Source organism: Podarcis vaucheri (genome assembly GCF_965113315.1).
Source record: "Podarcis vaucheri genome assembly, chromosome: 13".
NCBI lineage: Eukaryota > Metazoa > Chordata > Lepidosauria > Squamata > Lacertidae > Podarcis > Podarcis vaucheri.
Genome location: NC_138751.1, coordinates 42,389,028 through 42,413,283, shown reverse-complemented (window position 1 = coordinate 42,413,283; position 24,256 = coordinate 42,389,028). Strand labels below are relative to the sequence as shown.

General features: G+C 43.8%; 1 protein-coding gene across 8 annotated transcripts in view; it reads left to right on the top strand.

Moving 5' to 3' along the window:
• Positions 1-24,256, top strand: part of NSF (N-ethylmaleimide sensitive factor, vesicle fusing ATPase) — a 105,651-nt gene that overhangs the window by 18,029 nt on the left and 63,366 nt on the right. For all 8 annotated transcript variants that reach the window (XR_014212799.1, XR_014212800.1, XM_082194835.1 and 5 more), the window contains exons 2-6: positions 10,389-10,474; positions 14,728-14,827; positions 17,846-17,885; positions 21,069-21,235; positions 23,984-24,091. Coding sequence is in view for 6 of the 8 variants with exons in the window: in XM_082194835.1 (XP_082050961.1) it covers positions 10,389-10,474; positions 14,728-14,827; positions 17,846-17,885; positions 21,069-21,235; positions 23,984-24,091 (501 nt within the window). In the remaining 2 variants the exon portion in view is untranslated. The remainder of the gene's footprint in view (positions 1-10,388; positions 10,475-14,727; positions 14,828-17,845; positions 17,886-21,068; positions 21,236-23,983; positions 24,092-24,256) is intronic.

The window sequence follows — 24,256 nt, the reverse complement described above, 5'->3', positions numbered from 1 at the left end:
CTTGGCACCAATTGGCCCACCATGCCCAGGAGAAAGGCCTCTGGCTTTTTCAAAAATGTCCCTTTAAGGACCTTTTTAATTTCATTATAGATCATTTCCCAGTAGGCCTTTACCTTCGGGCAGGTCCACCAAAGGTGGTAGAAGGTACCTTCGGTCTCGTTACATTTCCAACATTTGTTACTGGGCAAATGATAAATTTTTGCAAGTTTGACTGGGGTCATGTACCACCTATAGATCATTTTCATTATATTCTCTCTCAATGCATTACAAGCTGTAAACTTAATACCTGTATTCCATAACTGTTCCCAGTCATCAAGCATTATGTCATGACCTATGTCTTGTGCCCATTTAATCATAGCTGATTTTACTGTTACATCTTGAGTATTCCACTTCAGCAGCAAATTGTACATTCTCGACAAGTTCTTAGTACTGGGTTCTAACAATTCTGTTTCTGTTTTCGACCTCTCCATCTGGAAACCTATTTTCCTGTCCTGTTTAAATACCTCGTTTATCTGACAGTAGTGGAGCCAGTCTCGTACCTTAGACTTTAATTTGTCAAAACTCTGCAATTTAACTCTTTCACCATCTTGTTCTAACATTTCACAATACTTTGGCCATTTGGACTCCATATTCAGCTTCTTTGACTCCTTAGCCTCCATTGGTGATAACCACCTGGGAGTTTTACTTTCCAGTAAATCCTTGTATCTTATCCAAACATTATACAGTGCTTTCCTTACAATATGGTTTTTGAAGCCTTTATGCAATTTTACCTTGTCATACCATATGTATGCATGCCAACCAAATCTATTGTCATACCCTTCCAGATCCAAAATGTCTGTATTCTCAAGAAGTAGCCATTGTTTCAGCCAGCAAAAAGCTGCCGATTCGTAATAAAGTCTCAAGTCCGGCAGGGCAAACCTGAAACTGTTCTTAACCTGAGGTACCACTTTAGCTAATGGGGCCTCCCGCTGCCGCGAGATTTCTGTTCTTATCCTGAAGCAAATTTCTTAACCCAAGGTTCTGTTTCTGGGTTAGCGGAGCCTGTAACCTGAAGCATCTGTAACCCGAGGTACCACTGTACATGTGGATGACTTAGCCCGGCATAGCCTGCTTTATTTTTTACTAGGTTCCCTGTGGTCTCCCAAAGTGTGTTAGAAACTGAGATATATAATCTAATCGCCAAATGGCACCTTAAACCTGGCCTGCGATCACCACAATGGAATCTCTAGGTACCATATCCTCCCCCTGATTGTAATGAATAATAACAATAATTTCATTTCTATACTACTTTATATTTTAAAGAACAAATCTCGAAGTGCATTAAAACATCAGATAAAAGAACCCAGAATAAAACTGATTCAGGCTTCAAGGAAAATATTTCAGATCCTTCTCTAGGTGACATTTTGCTTTCCCCAGTCACCAGCCTGGCACTCAGAGATCTCTACGTGGCCGCGATTGGACCTGCACCAGTCGCAAAACATGCCTGGCTGATTTTGAACACCGGTTAAATGTCCAAAACCCGAAATTCCTGTTCAGGAGCTCTTAGCAGTTAGGAACTCCTTAGTCTGTGCAGACACAAATCAAATCTAAAAGGAGTCCTTGCAGCATTAGCTAAAGACTCTTGCTATCCAGCATTCTTCCTAAGAACTCCAGCAATTGTGGTCTAAATTCCTTCCTACCTCTGCATATATACCTCTAGAGAGAAGATCAAACGAGTGACGACTCCATTTTAGAAGCAAGCCAGGTACAGTGGTACCTCGGGTTAAGTACTTAATTCGTTCCAGAGGTCTGTTCTTAACTTGAAACTGTTCTTAACCTGAGGTACCACTTTAGCTAATGGGGCCTCCTGCTGCCGCTGTGCCACTACTGCGCGATTTCTGTTCTCATCCTGAAGCAAAGTTCTTAACCCGAGGTACTATTTCTGGGTTAGCGGAGTCTGTAACCTGAAGCGTATGTAACCTGACGTGTATGTAACCTGAAGCGTATGAAACCCAAGGTACCACTGTACTAATATTTGCCCAGGTGTTTGAAGTCTGGGGTTGCGTCCATGGCTGCTGTTTCGTTTGCGCAGCAGATATCCGCTTGCACAACGAAACTCTTCCCTCTCCTGGAGCCCCTCCCCCAAATAACCTCAAAATTTGCTCCAGAGGGTGGGGTGACCCTTTGGAGCAGATTGTGGGGGACTGGGAGCAAAGGGAAGCCCCATTGCATGAGCAGAACTCAGCTTACACATGCAGCCCTCGGTCTTTCTACACACTTGCATTTTGGGGTTTCAGATTCCAGATTCCAGGCCAGAGTGTATAATTTGTAATAGAGTTTGAGACCTGAAATGATACGCACTTTGCTTAGTCTTAACTAGTCCGTTTTATGAGTAATTGCCACAATTTATCCAGAGGTAGAAACATCGGTGTGAACAAGAGAATTAGGCTGATTCCAGAGGCAGTGAATAAAATTAATCTCTGAACATGGTCTGATGATACAGTGCTTCCTTTGACACTCTCCTGTAAAAAGAATAAAAAAAATGGCAGTTCTCCATCACTTAGGAGATACTGTTTAGCATTAGTGTGTGTGTGTGTGTGTGTGTGTGTGTGAGAGAGAGAGAGAGAGAGAGAGAGAGAGAGAGAAAGATGTTCTTCGTGTGACATAGGAAAAAGCTTAACTCTAATCCCTGCAGAGCAGGTTACAAAATAGCATTTAAATCTCCAGGAGATTTCGTGCCCCACCACCGCCTAACTCTGGCAGCCTGGGGGACATTTGAAGGCTCTAGGCAGCTTTAAATAATGGGATGCTGATGATTTATTTCCCTTTCTTCCCCCCGGGTTGGCATGTGCCTTATATTTAGGCACAGATTCTGGCTTCTGGGACAGTTCTGCTGATAAGCCGAAATTTTCTACCTTTACTTCCAGGCTTTTCAGGGCAACCCTCCCAAGCCCCCCCCCCCCAAGCATTGCAATCTAAGATGGCTTTGTGGACTTTCCTTTCAATGTTTACAGGTTGAGAAAATGCATCTGCTGAGGTGCAAAAATCTGTCCAGGCCTCAGCATCAAAGGAGCCCAGAGCCCCTCTGCCTGGTGCTTTTTCCACTCAGCACCTAAGGTAGTTATTTAAACATAAACAAAGCATCAGTGACTTAGCATAATTTAGGGCTGCATCTGCAGATCCCGGGCTTGATTTTTCAGAAGCTCTGAGTCTCATGTGGCAATTGCTAGATCTGTACTTTACATGTACCTGTCCAAGAAGCGAGGTTAATTGTGATGTATTTTACATTGGTACCTCGGGTTGGGAGGACGCGGGTGGCGCTGTGGGTTAAACCACAGAGCCTAGGACTTGCTGATCAGAAGGTTGGAGGTTCGAATCCCTGTGACGGGGTGAGCTCCTGTTGCTCAGTCCCAGCTCCTGCCAACCTAGCAGTTTGAAAGCACGTCAACGTGCAAGTAGATAAATAGGTACCGCTCCGGCGGGAAGGTAAACGGCGTTTCCATGCGCTGCTCTGGTTCGCCAGAAGCGGCTTAGTCATGCTGGCCACATGACCCGGAAGCTGTATGCCGGCTCCCTCGGCCAATAACGCGAGATGAGCACTGCAACCCCAGAGTCGGTCACGACTGGACCTAATGGTCAGGGGTCCTTTAACTTTACCTCGGGTTAAGAACTTAATTCGTTCTGGAGGTCCATTCTTAACCTGAAACTGTTCCTGCTGCGCAGCTGCAACGCAATTTCTGTTCTCATCCTGAAGCAAAGTTCTTAACCTGCGGTACTATTTCTGGGTTAGAGGAGTCTGTAACCTGAAGTTTCTGTAACCTGAAGCGTCTGTAACCCGAGGTACCACTGTACAGCTGTAGTAGTGCTGTGATTGGTGGCATGAGAGCTAGGACATTTCCAGATTACTCAGACTATCAGCTTCTTTCTTTCTTTCTTTCTTTCTTTCTTTCTTCCTTTCTTCCTTTCTTCCTTTCTTCCTTTCTTCCTTTCTTCCTTTCTTCCTTTCTTCCTTTCTTCCTTTCTTCCTTTCTTCCTTTCTTCCTTTCCTTTCCTTTCCTTTCCTTTCCTTTCCTTTCCTTTCCTTTCGCAAATTTTGTGGCTAAAGGCTGATAAGGTGGACCACAAGCTTAACTTGAGTCAACAGTGTGATGCAGCAGCAAAAAAAAAGGCAAATGCTATTCTAGGCTGCATCAACAGAGGTAATAGTACCTCGGGTTACAAACACTTTGGGTTACGAACTCCACTAACCCGAAAGTAGTACCTTGGGTTACAACCTTTGCCCCAGGATGAGAACGAAAATTGCGCAGCAGTGGGAGGTCCTATTAGTGAAAGGGCACCGCAGGTTAAGAATGGTTTCAGGTTAAGAACAGACCTCTGGAAGGAATTACGTTCGTAACCTGAGGTACCACTGTATCCAGATCAAGGATAGCAATAGCAGCACTCTATTATGCCTTGGTCAGACCACACCTGGAATACTGTGTCCCATTCTGGGTGCTACAATTTAAGCAGGTTGTTGATAAGCTGAAACGTGTGCGGAGGAGGTCAACTAGGGTCTAGAAGCTAAGCCTTATGAGGAACGGTTGAAGGAGCTGGGTATGTTTAGCCTGGAAAAGAGGAAACTGAGAGGAGATACGATAGCCACCTTCAAATATCTTAAGGGCTGTCACATGGAAGACGGAGCAAGCTTTTTCCCCCCTGCTGTGGAAGGTAGGACTTGAACCAATGGCTTTAAGCTAAGGGGAGTTTGACTAAACATCAGGAAGAGCTTTCTAACAGTAAATGCTGTTTGGCAGTGGAACTCGAAAGGTTGTGGACTCTCCTTCCTTGGAGGTTTTTAAGCAGAGGTTGGATGGCCATCTGTCATGGATGCTTGAGCTGAGATTCCTGCACAGAAAGAAATAATAATAATAATAATAATAATAATAATAATAATAATAATAATAATAATAATAATTTGTTATTTGTACCCTGCCCATCTGGCTGGGTTTCCCCAGCCACCCTGGGCGGCTTTCAACAAAGATTAAAAATACATTAAAATGTCACACATTAAAAACTTCCCTGAACAGGGCTGCCTTCAGATGTCTTCTAAATGTCAGGTAGTTGTTTATCTCTTTGACATCTGGTGGGAGAGCGTTCCACAGGGCGGACGCCACTACCGAGAAGGCCCTCTGCCTGGTTCCCTGTAATCTCACTTCTCACAGTGAGGGAACCGCCAGAAGCCCCTCAGAGCTGGACCTCAGTGTCCAGGCTGAAAGATGGGGGTGGAGATGCTCTTTCAGGTATACTGGGCCGAGGCTGTTTAGGGCTTTAAAGGTCAGCACCAACACTTTGAATTGTGCTCGGAAACGTACTGGGAGCCAATGTAGATCTTTCAAGACTTGTGTTATGTGGTCTCGGCGGCTGCCCCCAGTCACCAGTCTAACTGCTGCATTCTGGATTAGTTGTAGTTTCCAAGTCACCTTCAAAGGTAGCCCCACACAGAGCGCATTGCAGTAGTCCAAGCAGGAGATAACTAGAGCATGCACCACTCTGGCGAGACAGTCTGCGGGCAGGTAGGGTCTCAGCCTGCATACCTTGGGGTCCCTTCTAACTCTACGATTCTGTGATTTTAAGCTTGTGTAAGTGTGTGAGAGAGGCAGAGATAGACAGAGGAGTCCCATATTACAGCTTCTTCTGAGACTGACATCTCTCCAGTTCCCAGGAGAGGTGATGCTAGCATGGAAAAGGTCGGGGGGGGGGGGGGAGGAAGGCAGTAGACGAATGTGGCATACAAAAGTGTCATCGTGTACGTATGGTCTGCAGTCAGCATGGGAAGTAAGGCTCACACTTCTCTTTATTCAAAACTGGGGTTCTCAAACTGTGGTCTATAGACCACCAGTGGTCTGCAGACTTGATTCAGGTGGTCTGCAGCAGGTCTGTGGATTTCTGGTTGAATATTCAACCACATGGAATATTCACATAGCTGTCAACGTTTCCCTTTTTAAAAGGGAAATTCCCTTATTCCGATAAGGGTTCCTCGCAAGAAAAGGGAAAAGTTGACAGCTATGAATATTCATAGTGATTTTTAGTTTTATGGCTGCTTTTAAATTGTAACACAATAAGATACCATCTATGAGGAATAAAAGAAATCATTAAAGGCATCGCAGAAAATCGTGCAGCATCTAGCATGGTGTGTCACTATTACTGAAACAGGTTGAAAAATCATGATTTGGTCCACTGAGACCCCTCACCCATTTTCAAGTGATCTGTGGGAGAGGGTGGAGACGTTTAATAACCCCTGATTGAAAAGCATTTATAATCTTCTTAATATTTTTAAATCTCTAAGCTGTATAGAATATCTTTTAAAAATGATAACAGCATCATTAAAAACAAAAATACAACCTGAAGCCAATAAAACTGCAGGATAAAAGCATCTAAAAACAAAACAAAACAAAAAACAGGATAAAAGCATCTAAAAACATAACAAAAACATAAGCATCTATGGTTAGCCCACCATAGATTTTATGTAATGAGTTATAATCTGAAGGGTATAAATAATAAACTAAACTAAACTGCGTCACTTAGCAGCCTTCTGCATTGCATTGTTTTGGAGAAGGCAGATTCACACTCTGATTCCTGACTGCATCTGGAGACACTTCTTTGAAGAACCTGATGGATCTAACAGGACGAGGCATTAGCATTGTTCCCTTATTCATGTTCCCTACTGCAATTCTGAGGCCACTCTGTTCTTGGCCTCTTCTCTTTTTGGAAGAGAGCTTGAGGCACCCCGCGTCCTCAGTCACATCACAGATTTTCATATTGCTTTGGGTTCACCCATTTTGCTCCCTGTCAGGCTGCAGATGACTCATAGATCATTTCTGCTGCGCACACTTGCTCCCTTGTCTTGCGGCAGATCAGTGCCCAAGTTAATCTTGTCCTCTGTGTTGTGGAAATTAATGCCAAGCGTTTGCATGCACAATATATGTCAGGACGTGAGGCTCTCCCGGCTTGCAGTTCAGAGCCATTTTTAGATCGTAATCTGCTTGCGAAGCGCCAAATTCTCTATTTTTGCTTGTGCAGCTACATAAGGCACCATGCATGTGGATAACCTGTGATAATTTGTCAGGTCCCAAACGCCTGACTTGTGGGCAGTGTTAGAAACTCTGATATATAAGCTAGGTACCAAATGGCTCCTTAAACCAAAGTTACAGTTCTTGAAACAGAATGCTTAGTTGCCATTTTTGGCTCAGACGGCTCAAAAGTCTTATTTTTTCTTTTTTTATTTATATATAATTTTTTATTAGTTTTTTAACATATCATTTTCAACAGTAATGAAACATACTTTTACATCTGATTCAAATTTTTTACTTCCATAAATCCTGTCTGAAAATTGTTCAATCTAATCTCTCAGTATGCATTTCTTATCTTCCCTATTACATTTCAAACTCTTAACCGATATCTTTTATCTTTTTCTACTTTGTAACACTTTGTATATTTATCTTTACAAAACTTCTTGTAGTCTTGTAGTCCTACTAACGTAATTTGTTGATTACAGTTGCTCTTCAAATAATTCATATACTTCTTCCAGTCTTCTGTAAATCTCTGGTCCCGCGGGTGTCATTTTGTCCAATTCTGCATAGTCCATTAATTTCGTCTGCCATTCTTCTTTTGTTGGAATTTCTTCTTATTTCCATTTCTGGGCTAACAATACTCTTGCTGAAGATGTTGCATATAAAAACAATTTAACATCTTGCCCATTAATATCCTGACCTATAATGCCAGGTAAAAATGCTTCTGGTTTTTTTTTTTAAAAGTCTTATTTTTTCGGTACGACTTGTTGGTTCCTGAAATTCATCCTGATTGTTCAGATAAAATATAACGGATAGAATTCCACAGGATGTGTTGCTAGTGTGTGAAAACAGTCAGGATCCTGGCATCCCCAGGTAGGCATCGCAAGATGTTGGAGACATCAGGTGGCAACCTAATGTTAGCTGGGCATCTTCACTTGGTCGCACGTAGCTGATAGCCACTTGCAAAATGTGCCTGGTGCCTGACAAATTTTGAGCGCTGCTTGTGGGATGTGTGTCTTGGGGGACTCTAGGGGACCCCTGTCACAAAATTATCACTGTCTGGAGATCTGATACAAAGCTTCAGAAAAAATATAAAAATATGGGGGTACCTTTTCTTAACTTGTTCCACTTGAAAGAGAGAAGCTAAGGAACTTACGACTCTTCATTTGCCCGCTAAATATATAAACATTATTCACTTCATCCACTCCAGCAGAACACCTAATAAAGCCACTTTCTATAAACCATTATCTTTAGTTATTAAAAAAAAAAGTTTTAGGCCAATGGGCTTTCGATCCTGCCTCCTGTATCTGTGATAGTTTTGGTTGATTTTTAATTGTTTGTTTTCTGCGTAAGAGCATACATAAATCACCGACGGGCAAGAGGAATATCATGGCAGTGTGTGATAAAATAATTAAAACATATTAAAATGGGGAAATGGTAACACGGGGCAAATAACCAGCCCTGAATAAAACTCAACTCTCTGTCAAATTAACTCTCTAATTGTTAACGTTGAGGTCTGTTTATTGTATTTTGTAGCTTATTCTTTTTGCCGCAAGATTCTTTGAGGACTTTTTTTTTTTTTTAGAAAGACGTGATAAATGTCTTAATTAAAACCACTATCTGGGCAGGTTGGGCAATATGCTCTTCAACCAGGCCTTTGGCTGATTAATATTCTACAGCCTTTAAAACGTGTTTGTGGGAGGAGAGGTTGTTTTGTTCCGTTGTTTCTGTTTTAACTATTTATTTGTGCTTTTATCTTGTATTTTTGTCTTGTTTACCACCCTGGGATCTTTTGATGAAGGGCGGTATATAAATCTGAATAATAATATTATTATTAATAAGTAGTAGTAGTAGTAGTAGTTAAAGGAAAGCTTGGCCTTTTTCTTTTCTTCCTTGATATGCTGGCTTTCAATGTACAAGGACCCTTGTATGGTGAAGCCATACATTCATGAGAGTCTCGTTCCAAAGCGACACAACCCAGCCAGACGGGAGGGGTATAAATAATAAAATTATTACTATTTATTATTACACAGCTTTGCTTCCTCCGTCTGATTGGTTTCCTTCCTCCTCTACGTCATGAGTGTTCTCAGAACCAGGTTCCCACATGCACAACTAACATGTTTCTTCTGTGGAGGTGTTCCTTTAGAGTACAGTGGTACCTGGGTACTCAAACGGCTTGAATCATAGAATCATAGGATCATAGAATCATAGAGTTGGAAGAGACCACAAGGGCCATAGAGTCCAACCCCCTGCCAAGCAGGAAACACCATCAGAGCACTCCTGACATATGGTTGTCAAGCCTCTGCTTAAAGACCTCCAAAGTAGGAGACTCCACCACACTCCTTGGCAGCAAATTCCACTGTCGAACAGCTCTTACTGTCAGGAAGTTCTTCCTAATGTTTAGGTGGAATCTTCTTTCTTGTAGTTTGGATCCATTGCTCCGTGTCCGCTTCTCTGGAGCAGCAGAAAACAACCTTTCTCCCTCTTCTATGTAACATCCTTTTATATATTTGAACATGGCTATCATATCACCCCTTAACCTCCTCTTCTCCAGGCTAAACATGCCCAGCTCCCTTAGCCGTTCCTCATAAGGCATCGTTTCCAGGCCTTTGACCATTTTGGTTGCCCTCCTCTGGACATGTTCCAGTTTGTCAGTGTCCTTCTTGAATTGTGGTGCCCAGAACTGGACACAGTACTCCAGGTGAGGTCTGACCAGAGCAGAATACAGTGGCACTATTACTTCCCTTGATCTAGATGCTATACTCCTATTGATGCAGCCCAGAATGGCATTGGCTTTTTTAGCTGCCGCGTCACACTGTTGGCTCATGTCAAGTTTGTGGTCAACCAAGACTCCTAGATCCTTTTCACATGTACTGCTCTCAAGCCAGGTGTCCCCCATCTTGTATTTGTGCTTCTCATTTTTTTTTTGCCCAAGTGCAATATTTTACATTTCTCCCTGTTAAAATTCATCTTGTTTGTTGGCTTGGCTCCCAAACAAATTGGCTCCTCAACGCCGCAAACCCGGAAGTAAGTGTTCCGGTTTGTGTACATTTTTCGAAAGCTGAACTTCCGTTGTGGCTTCCGATTGAGTGCAGGAAGCTCCTGCAGCCAACTGGAAGCTGCACCTTGGTTTTTGAATGGTTTCGGGAGTCGAAGGGACTCCTGGAATGGATTAAGTTTGAGAATCAAGGTACTAGTATTCTGAATGCCAAGCAAGTGGTAAGCAGCTGATTTGCCTTTTTCCCTTTCCCTCCGGCTAATTAAAATGTGGACCTTAGAGAGCAAAGCCGTCTTATATACATGTCCTATGATGTCTTGCCGCTCTGACCTTTCCTCGCATCTTCTCTGATTCCCTCACAGACTATGCAAGCTGCGAGATGTCCCACGGACGAACTCTCCTTAAGCAACTGTGCGGTGGTCAACGAAAAGGACTTTCAGTCTGGCTTGTAAGTTTTGGTGGTTATTATCCTCACACATTAATGGAGAATTTGCCTTTTCTTGCGGTGACTGGGGGGAAATAATTTACAGGAACCTACTGTTTCCTAGAGCCTTTAGTAGCTCATCTCCAGAGCATTGCAGGACGTTGTCTGGGCTGGTTGGGCAATATATTGCTCCCAGGTTCCGATCCCCTAAAGGTGGAACATTGCCAAAAAACAGTCATTCAAATGTTGTTGTTTTAGATTGCTTCTCTTACTAGAATAGAAGGCACTCCATGAATTAATGACATAAATCTAAAACAATTACCTGCTCCAAGCAATAAACCAATGAAAAATGCAGCCTGAGCCTCATAAAAGTGGAACACTCATAACCTGCCAGCCAGAGGGCATAGTAAAAAGCTTTCAGGTGCAATTGTGTGTTTATGTTTCCTGAAAGTGAACAATTAAGCATTTGCAGTATCATTAGTCTAAAGGTCCACCGCTCTGAATGACTCCAATCTCTTCTAGTGTTGATTTGAGGTGGCGCCTTTTGTTAGGAACGATTCTGCTTTGCAGAAGGCAACGCCACACCAAAAACATTCTCTGAGAGACATACCCAGTTATAGCTGCCTGTTTGATGTGAGAATGTGGCTTGGAGGCAGAGGATGCTTGGACACAACACTGCAAATTTCATGAGTCTCGCCCCCTCCCAGACCTCTGTCCCTTATTGTCTAATGTTGTAAACAAAATCTGCCCTTTCCCCTTTATGGGGTATCCAAGAGCCCATATAGAGTCCTTACATGGGTTCCCTGTTGGTAGGAGAAAATAACAGAGGCCAACCCGAGAATATTGAGAAGCAAAACAGCTAGTAAGCCTGATCTTTATTGATCTGTTGCAACAGGGTGTTCCCCTCACACACAGGAAAGGAGGAGGACCCAGAACCGAGGTGTGCCTGCCCTTATATAGACGTTTTAAATTCCCTGCCCTGGAGCTCAAGACCATCCCTCCATACATCACACCTACATACTACAGAAAAGGTGGTCTACAACAGAAATTTGAATGTTGTTGTTTTTCCTGTTTACCAGGTTATCTGATAATGCCTTATCTGATTGCCTTTCCTGGTAGTCTGTCACCCTTTGAGATGGTGATTTCCCAATTCTTGAGACAATGGAAAGGCTCCCTGACACCCTCCCTCCTTGCAGAGAAAACATTTGGTCAGTTTGGGAGTCAAAATGGTTTCAAGTCGGTCTTCCTGTGCTGGGTTGTACGTGCTTGGTTGGTACATTTATGAACATATATATATATATATATATATATATATATATATATATATATATATGGACGTGGGTGGCACTGTGGGTTAAACCACAGAGCCTAGGACTTGCTGATCAGAAGGTCGGCGGTTCGAATCCCCGCGACGGGGTGAGCTCCCGTTGCTCGGTCCCTGCTTGTGCCAACCTAGCAGTTTGAAAGCACATCAAAGTGCAAGTAGATAAATAGGTACCGCTCCAGCGGGAAGGTAAACGGTGTTTCCGTGCGCTGCTCTGGTTTGCCAGAAGCGGCTTAGTCATGCTGGCCACATGACTCGGAAGCGGTATGCCAGCTCCCTCGGCCAATAAAGCGAGATGAGCACTGCAACCCCAGAATCGGCCACGACTGGACTTAATGGTCAGGGGTCCCTTTACCTTTACCTATTACCTTAAATTTTATTATTACACTAACAAGAAGGAGTGTGATGGGCATCAGCAGTTCCCCCCCATGGGGGGGTAGTAAAACACGGAAGGTGAGAGCTAGCTAATTTCTCACCTTAAAATGAGAAGAATTGTGTCTGCACCTTTTGTCTCGTACCTCGGGTTCTACAACAGCTAGAGACGCCTTTGTTTTTTAAAATGAAAGCTGGGAATCTGGGAGTTACGTTTCACCCCCCCGGGGGGGGGGGACTGTCCTCCCTCGCCCCACTGTGGGCGCTCAGCACCCAACTCCTCCTTCTGTGGCGACAGCGAGGTATCAGCTGGGACCTCGTAACATTGCCAATTGTGCAACCATGTATGTTCATCAGTGCTGAGAAATGCATATCGTTCTCCATCACAGTCTCATTTGTAGCGACTACACGGATAGTTTTTCTTCAGCACCTGTCACATTTGGGATTAGAAAGGCCCGTGTGGGGGGAGCGTGGTGGCGGAAAAGACGAGGACGCTCCCATGGTAACCGGTGTAAGGGATGGGAAACTCTGCTTTCTCTGTACATTAGTGAGAGAACACTGTTTATGGCACTCTTCCTTATGAGTCAGTGGAGACGTGTGTATGTACGTTTGCGGCTTCCTTTGTGTTCCCAGGTTTTCTCTGCAACCGTGAAGGCTGACATTCACATTTCATTTATACTGCAGACCAACGCTGGTAAAATCCCTGAAACAGATATTTGCCCTGCAGAAAACTACCTGCTCAGGCACGCCTTAAAGCTGAAACCTGTGTGGATTGCATACAGATTATGGGCTCAACCACAATTCCACTTGTCCTGCGATTTCCAGTCACGGGTCCGAGAATTTTTAATCTTTTAAAACCCGCTGTTTACTACTGAATCAAGGGAAAGATATTGATCGGGTTTTCTGCAGATAGATGCTTGTCCTGAATCAGCAGTAACCAGCAGGTTTAACCGTGCAAAAGCGGTGGAACAAGAAAAAAAGAAACCCTCTCAGACCCATGAAAAGAAATCACAGGAGTAGTGAGCCCCATGTTTGTTGCATTTTGTTCCCATTGAAATCAGTGGGGCTTAAGTTAGTCACGACTAACTTTTCTGAAGGATTTTAATAGAGTCACCGTGCAGATAGTTTGGATCCCAGCCTTGTAAGCTATATGGAATTCCCTTATTCTTTCCTGAATGTGCATATGCTTGAGGGCAGAACTGTGTAGCAGGAAGCTGCTCTGTCCTCCTGGGCTGGACACCGTCACTTCTTCTTCTGCTAGATCTGATGGGAAGAGCCTTTCCCACGTGGGATTGCTCTTTTTTCAAGGGCAAGGCGGCCAGAACTGACCCCAGTTGCTCTTTTTTTATATATAAAATATTTATTAAGAATTTAAACAATAAAACACCATTCACATACACAACCCAAAAAAGAAAAAAACACCATCACCATCAGTCACATAGACCAAAAGAAAAAAACGAAAAAAGACATACAAAAAAAAGACAAAGGATAAAAAATCATATAAAAGACATGAAAAATAGTTCAGTTTCATGAATAAAATTTCCATAAGCCTCTTTTCTGACTCCCTCACATCTCCCTTTTCTGTGTTCCCATTTACAAAATCTTGTTCAGCAATGCTTCACCTTCTCTCAAGATTTATTTTAAATTGTACGTTTCAACTATTATGTCTCCAATTTTTCCCTTTGTTATCAAATATTTAAGCTTGACATAATATTATTCAAGTTTCACCTTTGTTCTTATAGTTCAATTGTTTTCATACTCCTTTCGGCTAAGTCACTAATGCCATATTATCTTTATATCCTGCATCATTCTAACATTCATACAATTTACAATACTTTTGCAAATAATCCTTAAATTTCTTCCAGTCCTCTTCCACTATCTCTTCTCCCATGTCTCGGCTGACCCCCGTTGCTCTTCTTGACAGCCAGAATCTGCACGGGAAGAGCTATATAGCTGTGGCTTGAAGAACATGTTCTCTGAGGGTCTTTTATTCTCTGATTTATACTGAATCAGACTGTCGGGCCAGCCAGCTCGATATTGTCTACATTGACTGACTTATCATGGTTTCAGGCAGTGTTCTCTCCCAGCACTACCTGGGAGATGCCAAAGATTGAGGCTAGAACTTTCTGCATGGGGTGTAGCAATCCTTGTCCATTTCTCTTCCATTTCGCTCGCAGAGCTGGGGAAGGAGGGATCATATTTTCCCCCTTGATTTCCCCCTCTGAAAACTAGGTGCGCGCTATGGTCAGGTGCGCCCTATAGAGCGAAAAATACGGTACTTCACAAAACAGTGCCCTAAAATACATACCTGGACTTGTTTCGATTAATGTCTGCAGGAGACTTTGTGGATATTTAAGTTATAATTAGAAAAATCTTAATTGTTCATAAAGGAAACAGCTTATAAGAAGTAAATAAGGAGGTCAGATACAGGATAAAGGAAGTCTTTTATTTGGTTGTTTGTATTGTTGTATGTTATGCTCATTGTGTGTTATGTTCACGTTTAATGAGGGTGGATTTCTGTAGTGGGGGGGGGGTTATGTTATGTTGTAAATAAAATTTCCATTTCTCTTCCCCCTTGCAGGCATGTAGTTGTGAAGACCTCCCCGAACCACAAATACATTTTTACGCTAAGAACTTACTCCTCCGTTGTCCCAGGCACCATTGCCTTCAGTTTACCGCAGGTATGTTTTTGACTGTTTATTGCTTGATTGGCCAAGAGTGAAATGGAACTTCATACTAAAAGCTATGGTTGTTTTTTGTGGGTTTTTTTATAAAAAACCCCCACAAAAAATGCAAAGTTTGCGTATTAAAGTTGGCTTCCCAGGGACCTCTGGTCAGTCACTGTTGGGGAGCACCTTTTGGTCTGATGTGGCAAGACAATTTAATTTACAGGAAAGTTATGCGGAAAGCAAGATTGCTTGAGAGTAGAGAGCTGTGAAGTATCTCTCATCTCATTCCTCAGAAAGGATGGCTACTGTCATGTGATGTATCCCATCAGCCAGCTGCTCCGAGACCACATAACACCAGTCCTGAAAGACCTACATTGGCTCCCAGTATATTTCTGAGCACAATTCAAAGTGTTGGTGCTGACCCTGAAAGCCCTAAACGGCCTCAGCCCAGTATACCTGAAGGAGCGTCTCCACCCCCATCACTCAGACCGGACACTGAGGTCCAGCTCCGAGGGCCTTCTGGCGGTTCCCTCCCTGCGAGAAGTGAGGTTCCAGGGAACCAGGCAGAGGGCCTTCTCAGTAGTGGAACGCCCTCCCGTCAGATGTCAAGGAAATAAACAACTACCTGACTTTTAGAAAAGCAGGCTTGTTTAGGGAAGTTTTTTAATGTTTGATCTTTTATCGTGTTTTTAGTATTCTGTTGGGAGCCGCCCAGAGTGGGCAGGGTATAAATAATACATTATTATTATTATTATTATTATTATTATTATTATTTTGCTTGGATCCCCTGCCATGGCTTCAGCCCTCTTAAGCATAAGCAATGTGGAACAGAGGGTTATAGCTTCCCTGGGAAAGCAGTGCTGCTGCTAAATAATCTCCCAGTGATCTGGTACAGTACTTGCAAATCTCCATGCAGAAGAAATCTGTCAAATGTATCGCTGGATATTTAGCAGCAACACTTTGCAATGTGTGATTAATCTCCTTGGCTTCCCTGAACCTCCTGCAGTGTCAGCAAACACTTTGAACCTGTGAATCAAGTGCAGCCTAGCTTGGGGAGTGAACTGCTGGGTGAGATTTTTCCTCTCCTCTTTCAACAAAACAGCAAAGGGGGAATAGCCTACAGGGCTGTGAATTGCAAAAGAGGATTTTCTCTCTGTTTTTTCTTTTTTTAATTCAACAACTATGTAAGGGTGCTTGCTTGGGAGACCAGGCTGCAAATCTTTGTTTCTGTCTCTGACTCATCTAGAGGTGTTATGGAAAACCTCTGTTCCCCAGCCTTGAGAAGTGGGGAAGATAAAGATAACTCTGCAGAACCACTGTGAGGAGATCATGTTACTAATCAAAAGGCTTAGATGGGTCAGGCTAAATAGCAATCTGAAGAAAACTAGTTATAGGTAGGTAGCCATGTTGTTTTGCCGTAGTCGAAACAAAACAAAACAAAAAATAAAAAAATTCCTTCCAGTAGCACCTTAGAGACCAACTAAGATATCTGAAGATATCGGAAGAAGTGTGCATGCACACGAAAAGTCATACCAATAACTAACTTAATTGGTCTCTAATGTGCTACTGGAAGTGAATAAAACTACTAAGATTCTAATACAGCTAGGCATTTTGCAAAAAATTAAAAGTGAGATCCTGTTCACAAGCGTATGCCTGTAATCAAAGCAATCAACAGAGAGGAAGAAAAAACCCGGAGAGGAAGCTAAATATATATATTGCGTTGGCAAGTGCTAACTGAAACAAGTAGGTTTTGAGACACCTTCTTAAAGTGGGTGGCATTGAACAGATTGGATCTCCCCATTTCAAATGTTGGGAGCTGCTGGCAAAAATGCATACAGCTCAGAAACGGAAGTGGAACTTTCTGGTTCAGAAAGCAGGAATGCAGAGTTTGAGGCGAGAACAAGTTGAACGATAAGGACAGAGTTCACTTTAAAGTTAATTAGCAGTGCTTTAAACAGAATGAAGAGAAGACTCCCTGGAAAAGACCCTGATGTTGGGAAAGATGGAGGGCACAAGAAGAACAGAGGATGAGATGGTTGGACAGTGTTCTCGAGGCTACCAGCATGAGTCTGACCAAACTGCGGGAGGCAGTGGAAGACAGGAGTGCCTGGCGTGCTCTGGTCCATGGGGTCACGAAGAGTTGGACACGACTAAACGACTAAACAACAATAAACAGAATATGATAGGGGTTTGGTGGTCAGTGCAACAATGCAATAGCATAATCCGTGCTATGGATTCGCAAACCTAGTTGAACAAATGTGGCTACGAAATTGCTTGAGACCTACTTGCTTGCTTGGCAAGCCACTCTGGGCAGCTTTCAACAAAATATGAAAATACAGTAATGCATCAAAAATTAAAAACCTCCCTAAACAGGGCTGCCTTCAAAAGGTAGGGGACGTGCATATAATACCTAGCTTTTATATGGCACTTTGTTGTTGTTGTTGTTGTTGTTTAGTCGTGCCCGACTCTTCGTGACCCCATGGACCAGAGCATGCCAGGCATGACTGTCTTCCACTGGCACTTTAGCGTATTCAAAACACATCACATTACAGTGGTGCCTCGCAAGACGAAAAGAATCCGTTCCGCGAGTCTCTTCGTCTTGCGGTTTTTTCGTCTTGCGAAGCAAGCCCATTAACGTCTTAGTGGATTAGCGCTATTAGCGGATCAGCTGATAAGCAGTTTAGCGGCTTAGCGGATCAGCTGATAAGCGGCTTAGCGGCTTAGCAGATCAGCTGTTAAGCGGCTTAGCAGATCAGCTGTTAAGCGGCTTAGGATGAGCTGATAAGCGGCTTAGCGGCTTGGGAAAAGGCGGGGGAAGGAAAAAAACCCCGCAGGAACTCGCAAGACATTTTCGTCTTGCGAAGCAAGCCCATAGGAAATTCGTTTTGCGAAGCACCTCCAAAACGGAAAACCCTTTCGTCTAGCGGGTTTTCCGTCTTGCGAGGCATTCGTCTTGCGGGGTACCACTGTATCTATATCATCTATATCTATATCGTCTATATGTCTATATATCTTTTTGTTTTCTTTCAGAGAAAATGGGCTGGACTTTCCATCGGGCAAGACATCGATGGTAAGTGTTTCCTGTAAGTTTGTTTATAGTACAGTCGTACCTTGGAAGTTGAACGGAATCCATTCCAGAAGTCTGTTCAACTTCTGAAACGTTCGAAAACCAAAGCATGGCTTCCAGTTGGCTGCAGGAAGTTCCTGCAGCCAATTGGAAGCCCTGTTGGACATTTGACTTCCCAAAGAACGTTTGGAAACCCGAACAGTCACTTCCAGTTTTCAATCGTTCGGGAGCCCTGGCGACAGTTGTCAAACCTTCCCCCTCTCCTGTCCCTTATCTCCTAAAACAGGGGTCGGCAACCTAAGGTCCGTGGGCCGGGCGCAGCCCAATCGCCCTCTCTTAAAAAAATAAAATAAAATAAATTTTATTAGGAATTTGAACAAAACATATCATCCTTAATTCCCCCCATAAAACGACCCTCCCAACTTCCCTCAGCTCCAATCTCCAAAAATGCACCTCTGGGTTATTTGTGGGGCCTGCCTGGCGTTTTCACATGAGTAGAATGTGTGCTTTGATTTAAAATGCATCTCTGGGTTATTTGTGAGGCATAGGAATTCGTTCATTTTTATCTTCAAAATATACAGTGGTACCCCGCAAGACGAACGCCTCGGAAGACGAAAAACTCGCTAGACGAAGGAGTTTTTCGTTTTCTTAGCCGCTTCGCAAGACGCATTTCCCTATGGGCTTGCTTTGCAAAACGAAGCTTGCCCTGCAAGCTCCGGGGATAGTGGCGAAGCGCAGCGCGTCTTCCCCGCTGTCCCCGGACCTCTTTTGAAGCAAGGGGCGGCTTCTCCCCGTTGCCAGCCCCGCAATCTCCGGGGACAGAGGGGAAGGCGCGCGCACCTTCCCCTCTCTTCCCGGACCCCTTTTGAACCAAGGGGCGGCAACAGGGAGAAGCGATTCTCCCCGCTGCCCCTTCCCTTGCTTTAAAACAGGTCCGGGGACAGAGGGGAAGGCGCTTCCCCTCTGTCCCCGGACGGTCTCCATAGGAACGCATTGATTGATTTTCAGTGCATTCCTATGGGAAACCGTGCTTCGCAAGACGAAAAACTCGCAAGAAGAAAAAACTTGCGGAACGAATTAATTTCGTCTTGCGAGGCACCACTGTAGTCTGGCCCACCACATGGTCTGAGGGACGGTGGACCAGCCCACAGCTGAAAAAGGTTTCTGACCCCTGTTCTAAAAGGTGCGCTGTTAATAGTGATATTGTTGTGCGCTGTCCAAGGTTCTGGAAAAACAAGTTAATGGAAACCTAGGTTGCAGTTGGTATAATTCTTGGAATGGGCAGGGGATATAAATAGGATATTAAAGAAGCAGGAAGCTGTGGCTAACCCTGCATTGTGCAGCAAAAGTACATTTGTACATTGCCCAGCAATATGAAACTAGCAGCACTACAGGGCATTGTATACTGGTGTTTTAGACAAAGCTGTGCCGTCATTAATGATGCCTTAAAGCAGTAATTACACCAGCTGCATCTTTGGCGTGGCTCTTAATTCTCATTCACTCTGAAAATGAGGCCCCAATTGGCATTGTGATGCATCTCCAATAATTGGAACTTGTAACGAGAAACAGAAGATCGGTCCCAACTTGCAATGTTTATCATTTTTGCTAAGAGCAGGAGAAGGCCGGGGAACTACTCACATAGGCGTAATGACTGTATTCTCTTTCCACTTAGAGGTTTCTTTCTGGAGGTTTGTGCCAGGAAGCAAATTCCTTGTAGGCAGCGTGGAAACTGTCCCCTACCAATTGGATGCTTACAACATGTGTGCATTATGGAGGTGGCGTTATGCTTCCGAGGGCTGAAGCATATATCAAGTAGATGCATGAATGTCAAATGTTTGTTTCTCTCACCCTTCAGTGTCCCCAAGAAACAGAAACCAGGGTGCCTCTTTTTTCTTCTCTAGCGGAGGCAACCAGGGCTCCCGTCTGCTTTATTTTGTTGTCCCAATACTATGGGGGAAATTGCAAAAATTAGACGGACTTAAAAACAAAACCCAAAATGGATTGACCATGAGACTAGTTCATTTTGTCTCTGAAACAGCCTGATATGTTGATTTCGTGGTTTTCACTCCCTTAATAGTCACCAACCATGAAATCTAATTCAAAGTTAATGGCTTAGGCGCTTTTGAAAAATATATATAACTCCTGTTGCTCATTATGCTTTGATTTCTGCTTACTTCGGAAATTTTGCTCCTTGTTCCTTCCCTTATGGAGGCACCAGAGCTTCTGCTTAGCTCATGGAGCACCCAGAAGATCAAGGAGAGTTTCCTGCTCCTGCTTATTATTATTATTATTATTATTATTATTATTATTATTCTCATTTCTATACCGCTTTATATTTTTAATTCAAAATCTCAAAGCACTTTACAACACATTAAAAACATCAAATAAAACAATCCAGAATAAAACGGTACTGTACCAAATAAAGTCGAATACAGTTGTACCTCGGAAGTCGAATGGAAACCGTTCCGGAAGTCCATTCAGCTTCCAAAACGTTCGGAAACCAAGGTGCGGCTTCTGATTGGCTGCAGGAAGCTCCTGCAGCCAATCAGAACCCCACGGAACCTACGTCGGACATTCGGGTTCCAAAGAACGTTCGCAAACTGGAACGCTCACTTATAGGTTTGTGGCATTCGGGAGCCAAAACGTTCGACTCCCAAGGCGTTCGACTTCCGAGGTACGGCTGTATAAAGAATACATTCAAAGCAACATAATCAACAGGTGACTAAAATATTATCTTTAAGATTTCAAAATAAAACATTTAAAACAGCACAATTAACAAGAGAATGAAATATTATTGTAAGCATTGAACATATATACTGCTGTTGCTGCCAATTCTGCCATTGGTGGTTTATGGTGGGTGACGGTTGTGGAAGTTCAGGCTCAATGACCTAGGTCTGCACTAAGAGTCAGCCAAGATACTCTTGGTTCATTTTTATACCCTCCAAGGAGGCCTCACCGTAAATTACAGCACAAGGTCATAAAATCGTTGATAATCACATTAAAATGGCATTGCCATTATTCATCATTTCCATTTCCTTGGTTAAGTGTTTGTTGATTTAAGCATTTGTTGAAGACCCTTTCTATGTTTTTTGGGGACGTGGTTCTTAAGGGGATGTTGGCGAATGACCTGAACTGAGATCCTTCAGTACTCTGCTGACGTCTGAGCTTTCCCTGCCTCCCCCACAGTTTCCGTGTATAACTTTGATAAGACCAAGCAGTGCGTCGGCACGATGACTATTGAGATAGACTTCTTGCAGAAGAAGAGCGTTGACTCCAACCCGTATGATTCTGACAAAATGGCGGCCGAGTTCATCCAGCAGTTCAACAACCAGGCCTTCACAGTGGGGCAGCAGGTTTGTGGTCTTTATATGCGATTCTCACTTAGTGTTGAAACCATTTCTCCCTTCTAAGGACCCGATTACTCCAATCTTGCAAATCGCCAACCGCAGTTCACTAGAAAGCGAATCTTTGCAAAGAAATCAGTTGCATGCTCTTTCTTTTAGACAGCAAATGATAAAAAGAGTTGTTTGTAGGTGGATGGCTTGTACACTTTTTGTAGACTGGACCCTTTTGAGGATTTACCGTATATTTCGCTCTATAGGACGCACCCGACCATAGGACGCACCTTGTTTTAGAGGGGGAGAACAAGGAAAAAAAATTCTCCCCCTCTCTGCTCAGCGCCCCTTCAGCCAAGCGGCAGGAGAAACGGAGCCCCTTCCATTTCTCCTCCCGCTTCACTGAAGGGGCGTTGTGCAGCTCTCCCGCTCTGCTGAAGCCAGTCTTGCTCTCCCGCTTCAATGAAAGGAACCCAAAGCCTTTGGAGCGCAGCCCGAGTTCCCGCTGCGCTCCAGAGTCTTCAGGGATAGCCACCTGAAGCCTTTGGAGTTCAGCGGGAACTTGCGCTGCGCTCCAAAGGCTTCAGGTTCCTTTTGCTGAAGCTGGGAGAGCAAGACTCCCTCTGCGCTTTGGAGGCCTTGCGTTGCTATCGCTGAAGGCAAAGAGCCTGCATTCGCTCCATAGGACGCACACACATTTCCCCTTCATTTTTGGAGGGGGGAAAAGTGCATCCTATAGAGCGGAAAATACGGTATTTGAAAAGAAGTAGGGTTTTTTAGGACCATCGTTAGACAAGGCTCTTTTTTAGAAGCCCATTCAAGGAGTTCTTGACCCAGGATAATGAGCTTGTATATTCAGGCAGAGTTTCTGCAACCACGAAGGATAAAAAAGAGAACCATGAAAGCTGAAATTCTGAGTTGCACTAAAAAAAGAAGAATCTTTAGGTTCTGCACTAGTACCCTTGAGGCTGGAGAGAGCATATGCTTTTCATATGGTTTTTTGGCGCTCCCCCCTCCCAAAAGCCCTACAGCTGGCCAGCATTCTGTGGTCATTTATTTCTCCCTCTTGGGCTTTTTAACCAAAAATGTTACTAAAGATTTTTGGCCTTCCATGAGTCTGGTGCCTCTTGTTTGTGGTTGGTGCCATTTAGACTGCAGAAAGATCCATATTTGAAGAATGAGTTTTCTATTAGTATATAGGAGGAGAATATATGTGTGAAGGAGGCCAAAGGCAGGCTTGACAAAAGACCCAAGGATCTTGGAGCCTGATCAGAGCCTTCTGGATGGTCTGTTGACATGCTCATTCATTTCATTCTCTTTTACACACTAAGAGTATGATTCTTTTAAATCTGAATTACAAAGTCTACAAGATTTGGTTCAAAATCTTCTGCTTAATTTCTAAGAAGCCAAAGCACCAGATTTACTACCCATTTGTACTACCCATTTGTACCTCGGCAAAGTTACAAATTGAAAGAAGTATGGTGCATCTCCTCAGATCAATTTATTACTCCCCTTCCCAGACACAGAGAGTACAAAGGATCAGAATTGTCAAAAAATGTGGGCAGCGTCTACCAGTTGCCAAACTGACAAAATATTTATTTAGTTTCTGCCCCACCTCATTCCAGCCATATGGGACAAATACAGTCGTACCTTGGAAGTCGAACAGAATCTGTTCCGGAAATCCATTCGACGTCCAAAATGTTTGGAAACCAAAGCTCAGCTTCTGATTGGCTGCAGGAGGCTCCTGCAGCCAATTGGAAGCCCCATTGGCTTCCAAAAATAGTTCGTGAACCAGAACAGTTACGTCTGGGTTTGCGCCGTTTGGGAGCCAAAACGTTCAAGAACTAAGCTGTTCAAAAACCAAGGTATGACTGTAACAATAACGTGAGAAAAAAGTAAAAACAGGATGACATATACATATATATAGCATTGAAGGGACACGGGTGGTGCTGTGGGTTAAACCACAGAGCCTAGGGCCTGCTGATCAGAAGGTTGGTGGTTCAAATCCCTGCGACGGGGTGAGCTCCCGTTGCTCGGTCCCTGCTCCTACCCACCTAGCAGTTCGAAAGCACGTCAAAGTGCAAGTAGATAAATAGGTACCGCTCTGGCAGGAAGGTAAACAGCATTTCTGTGCACTGCTCTGGTTCGCCAGAAGTGGCTTAGTCATGCTGGCCACATGACCCAGAAGCTGTACGCCGGCTCCCTTGAGATGAGCGTCACAACCCCAGAGTCGTCTGCGACTGGACCTAATGGTTGGGGTCCCTTTACCTTTACCTATATATAGGCATTATCTCATATACCTTAGGCAATTGTTAAAAGCCCACCCAAAGAGAAATGTCTTACAGAAGTGCTGCTTGATATTCACAGTTGGACTTGGTCAGACTTGTGAGAGGAAAAGTGCCTTGGTCTGGTGAAAGAGCCCATGGGGCAAACAGAGCCAGGAGTTTCAGAACCACGGAGAGCTCCAATCAGCAACTTGCTTCAGCAAAGGCTAGAGGTGCAACTGAAGCCTTTTGAGCTTCTGGGTCCAATCTACCTGGCCTAGGCTCCATTCCCTTTGTGAAAACTTCAGTCCTTGAAAGGGCTGCCTTGCAGGGAGGCATTGCCTCTCCTTGCTGTGCTGTTGGACCGGTGAGATGGCTTAGGAGGGAGGGACCCAAATAAATCTTGCTCTGGAGCTTCATTTGTTTGTTAGCTGCCACTCTAGCCACGAAAATGCAGGCAAGTGTTTCAATAACCTTATTTTCATTCACTTTGTTTGCACAGCTTGTGTTTAGCTTCAACGACAAGCTTTTTGGCCTCTTGGTCAAGGACATTGAAGCCATGGATCCCAGTATCCTTAAAGGAGAGCCGGCCACCGGGAAAAAACAGAAGGTAAGAACTGGATCTCCCTTTCTGAGCTTACCTCAATGTAAATTGCAATGATTGGAAACGGAATATGTGAATAGAGTCCACTAATCCTGAGGCAATGCCCTGATTGTGGACTTTCTGTGAGCACCTTCTCACTCAGTGCTGGACCAACTGTAGCCTTGGCCGTAT